Source organism: Loxodonta africana, chromosome 7 (assembly GCF_030014295.1).
Source record: "Loxodonta africana isolate mLoxAfr1 chromosome 7, mLoxAfr1.hap2, whole genome shotgun sequence".
NCBI lineage: Eukaryota > Metazoa > Chordata > Mammalia > Proboscidea > Elephantidae > Loxodonta > Loxodonta africana.
This window is the reverse complement of record NC_087348.1, coordinates 1,352,662-1,364,435: the sequence shown is the minus strand read 5'-3', so window position 1 is coordinate 1,364,435 and position 11,774 is coordinate 1,352,662. Positions and strand designations below refer to the sequence as shown.

General features: G+C 61.9%; 1 protein-coding gene across 1 annotated transcript in view; it reads right to left on the bottom strand.

Moving 5' to 3' along the window:
* Positions 1-771: 771 nt before the first annotated feature.
* MUC5B (mucin 5B, oligomeric mucus/gel-forming) overlaps positions 772-11,774 on the bottom strand; it is a 56,855-nt gene continuing 45,852 nt past the window's right edge. The window contains exons 48-61 of the mRNA XM_064288935.1: positions 6,985-7,081; positions 6,711-6,889; positions 6,565-6,634; positions 5,798-5,898; positions 5,214-5,245; positions 4,719-4,899; positions 4,384-4,488; positions 4,238-4,275; positions 3,597-3,713; positions 2,987-3,073; positions 2,757-2,879; positions 2,317-2,362; positions 1,945-2,053; positions 772-1,348 (exon numbers count right to left, since the gene is read on the bottom strand). Coding sequence (XP_064145005.1) covers positions 1,144-1,348; positions 1,945-2,053; positions 2,317-2,362; positions 2,757-2,879; positions 2,987-3,073; positions 3,597-3,713; positions 4,238-4,275; positions 4,384-4,488; positions 4,719-4,899; positions 5,214-5,245; positions 5,798-5,898; positions 6,565-6,634; positions 6,711-6,889; positions 6,985-7,081 — 1,490 coding nt within the window. The 3' untranslated portion in view covers positions 772-1,143. The remainder of the gene's footprint in view (positions 1,349-1,944; positions 2,054-2,316; positions 2,363-2,756; positions 2,880-2,986; positions 3,074-3,596; positions 3,714-4,237; positions 4,276-4,383; positions 4,489-4,718; positions 4,900-5,213; positions 5,246-5,797; positions 5,899-6,564; positions 6,635-6,710; positions 6,890-6,984; positions 7,082-11,774) is intronic.

Here is an 11,774-nt window from a genome sequence, read left to right as displayed (position 1 = left end):
CCGGACCCTTCCTGGGCTGTGGCAGCATTGCCTTTGCCTCCCCAGGTCGTAGCCCCACCGGCGACCCACCCCTCAGGCGCCCTCTGCTCCAGGAGCAGTGGGACATCCCGCTGCCAGGCCACCGTCCTTCATCAAGCCCCATACACCCACCAGCTCCGTGGATGCCCTCCATGCCCCCCCACCACCACATGCAGGCCTGCTGGGTGGAAGTAGGAACTGGAGGAGACGCAAAATCTCCTGCCCCTCCAGGGCAGAGAAAGGAGCAGAATAAGCCTCGTGTTGGCTTGTGAGAGGTGCCCAGAAGAAAATACCCCACAAGGAAGGGTGACAGGAAGTAGGGGACCTGACCCTTGGGGTCTGTGCAACACCGGGGCACCCTCTTCCTGCTGCCACCCCCACCCAGTCCCAGGGGACTCCTGCTTCCTGCACTGACTCATGCGGGGGTAGGTCTTTCTCCGTTCGTGAACTCATTTCCTTATCTAATCCCCTGTTTGAAATAACTGCCCTTGCTCAAGACGCCCATAGCCCAAGACTCCCACAGGAGGGTAAATGAAGTCTCCTTGCCTCCCACTCATCTGTTCCGCTCTCCTTGGTCCCTGCTGGGTCCAACACAAGCCCCACTGAGGGGGGATCATACAGCCTGTGGGGTCCAGGTAGCCGGGCAGGGAGTGGGGAGCAGGGGGAGACATAGCTGGAAAAGACAGCGGGACCAGGAGGCATCAGAGATGCTGAGCTTTATTTGGAAAATAAGGGCTGGTAAAGACGGGGGGTGCTGTCTGGGTGCCGGCCCCTCCACCGCCTGGTCCTCTCAGCCCCCTCAGCCATCTGGCCTCACCCACAGGAGCGGGCGGCCCCCTGCCTGGGCAGGCGTTCGGTCTGCTCTGTGGTGGCCGTGGCTGGCAGGGAAGCCATGGGCACTTGCTGCCTGCACTGGGGGTGCCTGTGGAGGATGCTCAGCTTTGCTTCCAGGTGTCCCTCTGTCACCAGGAAAGAGTAAGTCCAGGTCGGGACATGGGGGAGGGGCTCTGAAGAAGGGCAGTGGGAGCCCAGCAGGTTAGGTGGGCTCTAGGAGCAGCCCCTGAGGTGTCCGTGGTAAACATGTTCTGGCTCCAGGGGGCACTCTGTTGTCAGGCAGTGGGGCCTCTATGAGAGGGTAGAGCTGTCCATGGGAGCCTGGGGCACAGTTGTGGGAACGCAGGACAGGCTGCAGCTGCACTCGTCCACGTGGATGTAGGTATGCCAGATTCGCGTCCCGTCAGGACACCACATGGTCACTGCCTCCTCGTGCGTCCTGGTCTCCTGGCAGCAGGCACAGTGGCGCTCCATGGCCTGCGCCTCCGCCGAGTACCTGGGTGCAGAGGGCCCCTCAGCATGGCCCCCAGCCTGCAGCTCATGCCCTCATGGTTCCAGGGTGGTCTTGCGCTGTCCTCCGACCTCGGAGCGGGAGGAGCACGCATGCTTCATCCTCTGGGCGCTATGGATTCCCTGAACGGGTCCGACCTTCCTGGCCGGTCACCCTTCCCGCTCCCCGCCGACCCGCCTCTGGGCACCTTCCCTGGGCCCTTCCTCCTGCTCAATCCTGGCGCTCAAATGCTCCTGCTCATAGCTCGGGCCGTCTGGGGTAGGTGTGCTCTGCCTGCAATTCTGCCCCTGAGTCCGATTCTGCCTGCGCCTCCTTCCCAGCGGACATGCCCCTCAGGCCCATCATGGGAGGTTCATGGCCCAGTCTGGCTCCAGGCTGGCAGGGAGAGGCCATGGAGCATGCCGGCAGCCCCTGTTCCTTCCCACTGCCTTAGAGGGAGGGGGCCCTACTGGACTCACCTTCCTGCCTTCGGGGAGAAAAGGTGGCCAGTGGGGAAGGGCTGGGGCAGGGCCAGGTGCGGCATGGGGTGGGGGTGACCGGGAGGTGGTGGCTATTGGGTGGGGGTGCAGAGTCGGACTCACTTGGACACCCCGGGGCAGGAGCCCTCGCAGAAGGTGAGGCTGACAGCGGCCTCGGTCTCACAGTCGCGGTGCCTCAGGACTGTCCTGTTGACTCTCACTTGGCACTTGTCTGGGAGGGAAATGGCAATGTAGGGACCCCCCACTGCAATCGCGGGCTCTGGGGGTGGGACCTCCTGCTCCTCGTCCGCACTTCCCCGCCGATTGCGTCTTCCAGCTTCACCCTCCCCGCCAGCCGCCGGAACCCCGGGTCTCACTGCGACCCAAGACTCTGGGGAAGGCGCCCAGGGGGAAGTCGGGGTCCTCCGCCTAGTGTCGATGGAGGCAGCGCTTGCAGAAGGAGGTGGCTCAGGAGGGAAAGCGGCCTCGACTCACCTACTTCCTCACAGGAGTAGCAGCACCCACTTTTCCGGAGAACCCCCTGGAGGGCGGAGGACAGAGGATGGGCGGGGTGAGGCAGGGGTGGCTGTGGGCGGGGCCAGGAGAGGGTCCTTCAGGGGCAGGGGTTAGGGGCGGGGCAGGGGCGGAGCAGGGGCGAGGCCTCCCTGGGTAAGGTGTGACCGGGCGGGGAGAGGTGGGGTGGGGTGGTCCAGGGGTGCGGTGAGGGGCGGGACCTCCCAGAGTGGGAATGCTGGGTAAGGTGGGCCGGTCGTGGGAGGAAGATGGGGCCTCCCGGGTGGGTGAGGGGTAAGGTGGGTGGGGAAGGGGCAGAGGGCGTGGTCGTGGGAGGGGCCCGGACGGGGGAGGGTCTTCCCCGGGCAGGGGTGAGGGGTAAGGAGGGGCGGAGCTGGGACAGGAGCGGGGGGTGCACCCACCCTGCAGGTCGACACCTCCGGGCATGGTGCTGGCTGCGGCACCAACACGAGGCGCCCATCTACGGCCTCGCAGCGGTACTCCGTGCAGTTGTCCACGCTGCGATTGACCCACGTGTCGTTGGGCTGAAATGCGGGTAGGAAAGCCGAGGCCGAGTGGGTCGGGATTATCTCATGGGCCCAAGAGGGCCGGGGTGACGGTCTCCACCAGGCCTACCGCCCCACGACGTTACCTGCACCGGCTGCCTGTCGGGCGTGAGGCAGGCAATGGGCTCACAGTCTCCGCAGCAGTGCCCGGTCGCCTTCCTGTACTGGAAGCCCTGCGCAGGGACAGGGGACGGGGGTCAGGTCGCTGTGGACACACGCACACCCAGCCTAGCCCCCCCAGCTCCAGCCTCCTGCCCTTCCTGTGAAGCTCGCTGCAGGCCACGTCCTGCCTAGATCTATCCTGCTCTGCTGTCCCCACGGGGCCTCACCACCCCCCTTTTTCTGTCTACTTCTGCCTTCCAGGAGCCTGTCCCAGTCCCTGCTCCTCCAGGGCCTGTGGCACTCAGAGTTGGGGGTGGCCTCAGCCCTTTCAGATCCCTGGGTGATCAGGGCCAGGAGTCTTGTCCCCTGTCTGGCACCCCTGTCTGGCCTTTGCTGTCCCTTGGCCCCATACACTCCCATCCCATTTTACTGACACTCATACCACGGCCCACCAGGCACTGTGCTGAGCTCAGGACAAGGCCCATGGCAGGCACAGCAGGGCTGGAGGGCTTGTCAGCAACACATGTGGGCTTGGCACCCACTCCCGGGGCAGCTAATGGGCAGTGGGGGGGGGGGCTGGATTTGGGGACCCACCTGGGGACAGGTGGTATTGCAGGCATCCTCCTCGCACAGCACATCTGGGGCCTCAGTGCCCCTTGACAGGCAGGTGCATGTGTGGCAGGACTTGACCCCTGGGAAGGTTGCTCCAACCTGCCAGAGGGGGGAGGTGGTGGCACGGGGGGGCAGCCATGGCCAGGTGGCCCAAGGTACACTAGGGCTGTGCCCCCCAGCTGGGTACTTCCCCCAGTGCCACCACAGGCAGGACCCTGGGCAGGTAGAGGGGCCGCTGGAGGAAGCTGCTGGGCTCACCTGATGCCCCAACCTTCTGCAGCAGTAGGTTTCGGGGACGCAGCCCCACACAACTGTCACTCAAAGGTGCAGCTCCATGTCCCCCATGTGCCCCCCTGTGTCCCCCACATCCCAGCATGGCGTTGTGGGTCTGGGGCCCCTCTGCTTCTCTGCCCACATGGCAGGAAGGGGTAGCCTGGGCTGGGCATGTCCAAATGAGGATAAGGGGTCCAGAGGGACACGGAGAGCTCCCAGTGATGTGCCAGGGTCCCATCCACCCAGGGCACAACTGCATCACCACCCACACCTGCCCCTCGGACCACACTCTGGGCCCCAGCGGGTCAGATGCCCTTCTCTGTAGGAGGAGTTGGTGAGCTCTGGCTTACCCCATAGAAGGTCCCATTGTAGGTGCAGAACTGAGGCCCTGGAAGAAGAGGTGGGCTGAGTGCCGCCTGGAGACCTGAGTGCTGGACACCCCCAGCCCCACCCAGCGAACTCCCAGACTGCGAGGCCAGGCCTAGGCCCCACTCACAGCAGTGGAAAGTAGGGCAGCAGCCACCCTGCTCCTGGGTTCGAATCAGCTCAAAGCCTGGCTCACACTTGGGCGGGTCCTGGGGGCAGGCTGTCGTGTTGCAGACTGCAGGCAGAGCCAGACCGTCAGGGGGCTATGGGGAGCCACCAGGGGCCCACCCCCCCTGCTGCCAGCCCAATGACCCCCCAGCTTCCCTTCTGACATGTTAGCTCCCTGTGCGAGTGCTGTGGTCCCACATTTTAGCCCCAAAGATGCACTTTCTTCTAAGAGGCAGAACCCACCCCCTGACTGGCCCCCATGCATTCCCTTCCCTCCACCTGCCCCAAAGGGCTCACCACACAGGGTCTCGGGGCAGCATGGGTTGTTGGCCCGGGGCCTGATCACATTCACAAAGCCAGCTCGGCTGCACTCCCTGGGCTCTTCCTGGGCCTCACACTGCACTGGCCTGCACTGCACAGTCACCGTGCTCTTCTCACACTCACAGGCCTGACAATTACTGAACCACTGATCTCCTGGCTGCAACAGACCATATCAGAATCCCCTGGTGTGCCAGGTGGCTCCCAACCCTGGGATGAGGCTCCTCAGGGTGCCCAGCTGTTTCTTCGGCCACCACCCTCCAAGGACCAGGCCAGCTCCTTCGTCAGCCTGGCCATCATCCCTCAGGCCGCCCTTCCAGGAGCAGACAGGGAAATGGGGGAGGTAGGACATGCTGCCACAAGGCCCCACACCAGCCCCGCTCCACGTGACATGGGGCACGTTCCCTCCCTTCCAGAACTCTCAGGGCCCTGACACCAGTGGGGAATGGGCCAGTAGAAGACAGAGCCACTTACGAATTTGGGGTACCCGTCTGGCCCCACGCAGGCTGCAGGGAAGGAGAACAGGGTCACTGAAGGTGCTGTGTTGTGCGGCAGTGATGGAGCCACGGGGCCTGACCTGGGAAGCTGCTCAGGCCATGCCGCCCTCCCCGCAGCCAAGGCCTCTGACTTCCTGCACTGTTGGAAGCCTCTGGAGGCCTTGGGGAGGGAAGGTCCCTGCTTCTGGCATGGCGGGCTTGGTGCCCAGGATCAGGACCATGCTGCAGACACTCAAGATGGACCCGTACTCCCAAGTGACTCGGGCCCCTCAGACCATCACTCCCTTGGCCTTTTGGATGTGCCAGGTGGACAGGGTCCAGGCAACGGGCTGAGGGAGCGGGCACGCTTGCTTGGGACATCTGTGCAGATTCATAGTCTGACTGTGGAGGCCCCAAGGGCTGAGCCCGGAGCCTTCCCACCGTCTCACCTCCCCCCTACCCCCCGCCCCGCAGGTGCTGGGATTGGGAACAAGAGGTGGGGGACAAGGGCTACCTTCATGGTGGGAATGCAGCCACAGCCCCAGGGGTGTCCTGGCCATGGTGGGTACATGGGGTACTCACTGCACTTAGGCACACAGACGCCGGTGTATGCATTGAAGAGGGTCTCACCGTCGGGACAGAAGCAGCCCTCCGCCAGCCCTGAGCTCAGGGGGCTTTGGTTCCTGTGAGGACAGTGGACAGTGCTGGGCCCATGGTCCCAGGAGAGCCCAGTGACTGGGTCCCATTTTGGACCATCAGGCAGCAAGTAGCTTGGGCTGCCAAAGGAGGCCAGGAGGAGGGCGTGTGTGTGTGTGTGTGTGTGTGTGTGTGTGTAGTGGGGAGGGCTGTTCCTGGAGTCAGGCATGAGGGTGCCCTCCGTGGTCTCCACTGCAAAGGGACCAGGAGTCTGGGGGGTCTCCTAAGAGCTGTTCCTGTGGAGGCATGCAGGGAATCCTTCAGGGATTCTGGGGAAAGGGCACCCCAGAGATCTTGGGAACCTCAGTCTGCTGGCTCTGGGACACAGCCCTCCTTAGGTCTCCAGGTTTCTTTCCAAACCTTCAGGCCTGGGAGGCCTGAGAGCAGTCCCCCCAGGAATGAGACAGTCTCCCCAGGAATGAGGCAGTCCCCCCAGTCTCATTCCTTGCCATTTGTTCCTGCCATCCCTACCTTCTGTCCCTGTATCCCTTCTGTCCCCACATCCCCACTGTCCCCCAGTCCCCACTGTCCCCCATCTGTCCCCACATCCCCACTGTCCCCCAGTCCCCACTGTCCCCCATCTGTCCCCACATCCCCACTGTTCCCCAGTCCCCACTGTCTCTCCATCTGTCCCCAGCCTGATCAGCACACACCTGGAGTTACAGGTCTCAGGATGCACAGGGCCACATGGCTTGTATACCTTGGTGGGTGGACAGGTGAGGTCTGCAGGCACAGAGGATGGGGTTAGATGGGTTAAGGTGGGCAGAGCCCCCCAAGCCCCAGCTGCTGCCCGACTCACCGCACAACCCTCTGGTGGCATTACGCCAGTCACTGCACACGCCCTGGGTGCGGCAGAGTGCAGCATAAGCCTCCAGGCTCTCACAGTACAACTTTGGGTGGTCCCCCAGGCAGCCATCGCTGACACATGCGCTAAAGAACTTGCTGGGTGGGACAAGGCTATGGCACTCAGCGAAGATCCTGCCAGCACAGCAGTGGGGGGTGGTTAGGGGCTGCTGTCCTGGGCTCAGGCATGAGGGTCCCCCCAACTACTGATCCCACAGACAGGGACTTACGGGCTCAGGATCAGCTCGCAGAGGGGGGCCGGGGGGCATGAGGTGGAGGTGGGCTTAGTGGATGAAGTGGACATCACGGGTGGGGTGGATGTGGTGGCTGGGGTGGACACAGTAGGTGGGGTGGACACAGTAGGTGGGGTGGACGCAGTAGGTGAGGTGGACGCAGTAGGTGGGGTGGACATGGTAGGTGGGGTGGATGCCATGGGTGGGGTGGATGCGGTGGATAGAGTGGACACGGTAGGTGAAGTGGATGCAGTAGGTGAGATGGATGTGGTGGGTGGGGTGGACACAGTGAGTGGAGTGGATGCAGTAGGTGGCGTGGACGCAGTAGGTGAGGTGGAAGCAGTGGATAGAGAGGGCACACTAGGTGGGGTGGACACAGTAGATACAGTGGACGCAGTAGGTGTGGTGGACGCAGTGGCTAGAGTGGACGCAGTAGGTGGGGTGGATACAGTGGCTAGAGTGGACGCAGTAGGTGAGGTGGACGCAGTGGATAGAGAGGGCACACTAGGTGGGGTGGACACACTAGGTGGGGTGGACACAGTAGATAGAGTGGACGCAGTAGGTGTGGTGGACGCAGTGGCTAGAGTGGACGCAGTAGGTGGGGTGGATACAGTGGCTAGAGTGGACGCAGTAGGTGAGGTGGATGCAGTGGATAGAGAGGGCACACTAGGTGGGGTGGACACAGTAGATAGAGTGGACGCAGTAGGTGTGGTGGACGCAGTGGCTAGAGTGGACGCAGTAGGTGGGGTGGATACAGTGGCTAGAGTGGACGCAGTAGGTGAGGTGGATGCAGTAGATAGAGAGGGCACACTAGGTGGGGTGGACACACTAGGTGGGGTGGACACAGTAGATAGAGTGGACGCAGTAGGTGTGGTGGACGCAGTGGCTAGAGTGGACGCAGTAGGTGAGGTGGACGCAGTGGATAGAGAGGGCACACTAGGTGGGGTGGACACAGTAGATAGAGTGGACGCAGTAGGTGGGGTGGACGCAGCAGGTGAGGTGGACGCAGTGGATAGAGAGGGCACACTAGGTGGGGTGGACACAGTAGATAGAGTGGACGCAGTAGGTGGGGTGGACGCAGTAGGTGAGGTGGACGCAGTGGATAGAGAGGGAACACTAGGTGGGGTGGACACAGTAGATAGAGTGGACGCAGTAGGTGTGGTGGACGCAGTGGCTAGAGTGGACGCAGTAGGTGGGGTGGATACAGTGGCTAGAGTGGACGCAGTAGGTGAGGTGGATGCAGTAGATAGAGAGGGCACACTAGGTGGGGTGGACACACTAGGTGGGGTGGACACAGTAGATAGAGTGGACGCAGTAGGTGTGGTGGACGCAGTGGCTAGAGTGGACGCAGTAGGTGAGGTGGACGCAGTGGATAGAGAGGGCACACTAGGTGGGGTGGACACAGTAGATAGAGTGGACGCAGTAGGTGGGGTGGACGCAGCAGGTGAGGTGGACGCAGTGGATGGAGAGGGCACACTAGGTGGGGTGGACGCAGTAGATAGAGTGGACGCAGTAGGTGAGGTGGACGCAGTAGGTGAGGTGGATGCAGTGGCTAGAGTGGACACAGTAGGTGGGGTGGACACAGTGGATAGAGAGGGCACACTAGGTGGGGTGGACACACTAGGTGGGGTGGACACAGTAGATAGAGTGGACACAGTAGGTGGGATGGACGCAGGAGGTGAGGTGGACGCAGTGGCTGGAGTGGACACAGTAGGTGGGGTGGACGCAGTGGATAGAGAGGGCACACTAGGTGGGGTGGACACAGTAGATAGAGTGGACGCAGTAGGTGGGGTGGACGCAGTGGATAGAGAGGGCACACTAGGTGGGGTGGACACAGTAGATAGAGTGGACGCAGTAGGTGGGGTGGACGCAGCAGGTGAGGTGGACGCAGTGGATGGAGAGGGCACACTAGGTGGGGTGGACGCAGTAGATAGAGTGGACGCAGTAGGTGGGGTGGACGCAGCAGGTGAGGTGGACGCAGTGGATGGAGAGGGCACACTAGGTGGGGTGGACACAGTAGATAGAGTGGACGCAGTAGGTGAGGTGGACGCAGTAGGTGAGGTGGATGCAGTGGCTAGAGTGGACACAGTAGGTGGGGTGGACGCAGTAGGTGAGGTGGACGCAGTGGCTGGAGTGGACACAGTAGGTGGGGTGGACGCAGTAGGTGAGGTGGACGCAGTGGCTGGAGTGGACACAGTAGGTGGGGTGGACACAGTGGATAGAGAGGGCACACTAGGTGGGGTGGACACACTAGGTGGGGTGGACACAGTAGATAGAGTGGACGCAGTAGGTGAGGTGGACGCAGTAGGTGAGGTGGATGCAGTGGCTAGAGTGGACACAGTAGGTGGGGTGGACGCAGTAGGTGAGGTGGACGCAGTGGCTGGAGTGGACACAGTAGGTGGGGTGGACGCAGTGGATAGAGAGGGCACACTAGGTGGGGTGGACACAGTAGATAGAGTGGACACAGTAGGTGAGGTGGACGCAGTAGGTGAGGTGGATGCAGTGGCTGGAGTGGACGCAGTAGGTGGGGTGGACGCAGTAGGTGAGGTGGACGCAGTGGATAGAGAGGGCACACTAGGTGGGGTGGACACAGTAGATAGAGCGGACACAGTAGGTGAGGTGGACGCAGTAGGTGAGGTGGATGCAGTGGATAGAGAGGGCACACTAGGTGGGGTGGACACAGTAGATAGAGTGGACACAGTAGGTGAGGTGGACGCAGTAGGTGAGGTGGATGCAGTGACTGGAGTGGACGCAGTAGGTGGGGTGGACGCAGTAGGTGAGGTGGACGCAGTGGCTGGAGTGGACGCAGTAGGTGGGGTGGACACAGTGGATAGAGAGGGCACACTAGGTGGGGTGGACACACTAGGTGGGGTGGACACATTAGATAGAGTGGACACAGTAGGTGAGGTGGATGCAGTGGCTAGAGTGGACACAGTAGGTGGGGTGGACACAGTAGGTGGGGTGGACGCAGTGGATAGAGAGGGCACACTAGGTGGGGTGGACACAGTAGATAGAGTGGACGCAGTAGGTGGGGTGGACGCAGTAGGTGAGGTGGATGCAGTGGCTGGAGTGGACGCAGTAGGTGGGGTGGACGCAGTAGGTGAGGTGGACGCAGTGGCTGGAGTGGACGCAGTAGGTGGGGTGGACGCAGTGGATAGAGAGGGCACACTAGGTGGGGTGGACACAGTAGATAGAGTGGACACAGTAGGTGAGGTGGACGCAGTAGGTGAGGTGGATGCAGTGGCTGGAGTGGACGCAGTAGGTGGGGTGGACGCAGTAGGTGAGGTGGACGCAGTGGATAGAGAGGGCACACTAGGTGGGGTGGACACAGTAGATAGAGCGGACACAGTAGGTGAGGTGGACGCAGTAGGTGAGGTGGATGCAGTGGATAGAGAGGGCACACTAGGTGGGGTGGACACAGTAGATAGAGTGGACACAGCAGGTGAGGTGGACGCAGTAGGTGAGGTGGATGCAGTGGCTAGAGTGGACACAGTAGGTGGGGTGGACGGAGTAGGTGAGGTGGACGCAGTGGCTGGAGTGGACACAGTAGGTGGGGTGGACGCAGTAGGTGAGGTGGACGCAGTGGCTGGAGTGGACACAGTAGGTGGGGTGGACACAGTGGATAGAGAGGGCACACTAGGTGGGGTGGACAGAGTAGATAGAGTGGACGCAGTAGGTGGGGTGGACGCAGTGGATAGAGAGGGCACACTAGGTGGGGTGGACACAGTAGATAGAGTGGACGCAGTAGGTGGGGTGGACGCAGTGGATAGAGAGGGCACACTAGGTGGGGTGGACACAGTAGATAGAGTGGACGCAGTAGGTGTGGTGGACGCAGTGGCTAGAGTGGACACAGTAGATGGGGTGGACGCAGTAGGTGGGGTGGACGCAGTAGATAGAGTGGACGCAGTAGGTGGGGTGGACACAGTGGATAGAGAGGGCACACTAGGTGGGGTGGACGCAGTAGATAGAGTGGACGCAGTAGGTGGGGTGGACGCAGCAGGTGAGGTGGACGCAGTGGATGGAGAGGGCACACTAGGTGGGGTGGACACAGTAGATAGAGTGGACGCAGTAGGTGAGGTGGACGCAGTAGGTGAGGTGGATGCAGTGGCTAGAGTGGACACAGTAGGTGGGGTGGACACAGTGGATAGAGAGGGCACACTAGGTGGGGTGGACACACTAGGTGGGGTGGACACAGTAGATAGAGTGGACACAGTAGGTGGGATGGACGCAGTAGGTGAGGTGGACGCAGTGGCTGGAGTGGACACAGTAGGTGGGGTGGACGCAGTGGATAGAGAGGGCACACTAGGTGGGGTGGACACAGTAGATAGAGTGGACGCAGTAGGTGGGGTGGACGCAGTAGGTGGGGTGGACGCAGTAGGTGAGGTGGACGCAGTGGATAGAGAGGGCACACTAGGTGGGGTGGACACAGTAGATAGAGTGGACGCAGTAGGTGGGGTGGACGCAGTAGGTGAGGTGGACGCAGTAGGTGAGGTGGACGCAGTGGATAGAGAGGGCACACTAGGTGGGGTGGACACAGTAGATAGAGTGGACGCAGTAGGTGGGGTGGACGCAGTAGGTGGGGTGGACGCAGTAGGTGAGGTGGACACAGTGGGTAGAGAGGGCACACTAGGTGAGGTGGACACAGTAGATAGAGTGGACGCAGTAGGTGCGGTGGACGCAGTGGCTAGAGTGGACGCAGTAGGTGGGGTGGACGCAGTAGGTGAGGTAGATACAGTGGATAGAGAGGGCACACTAGGTGGGGTGGACACAGTAGATAGAGTGGACGC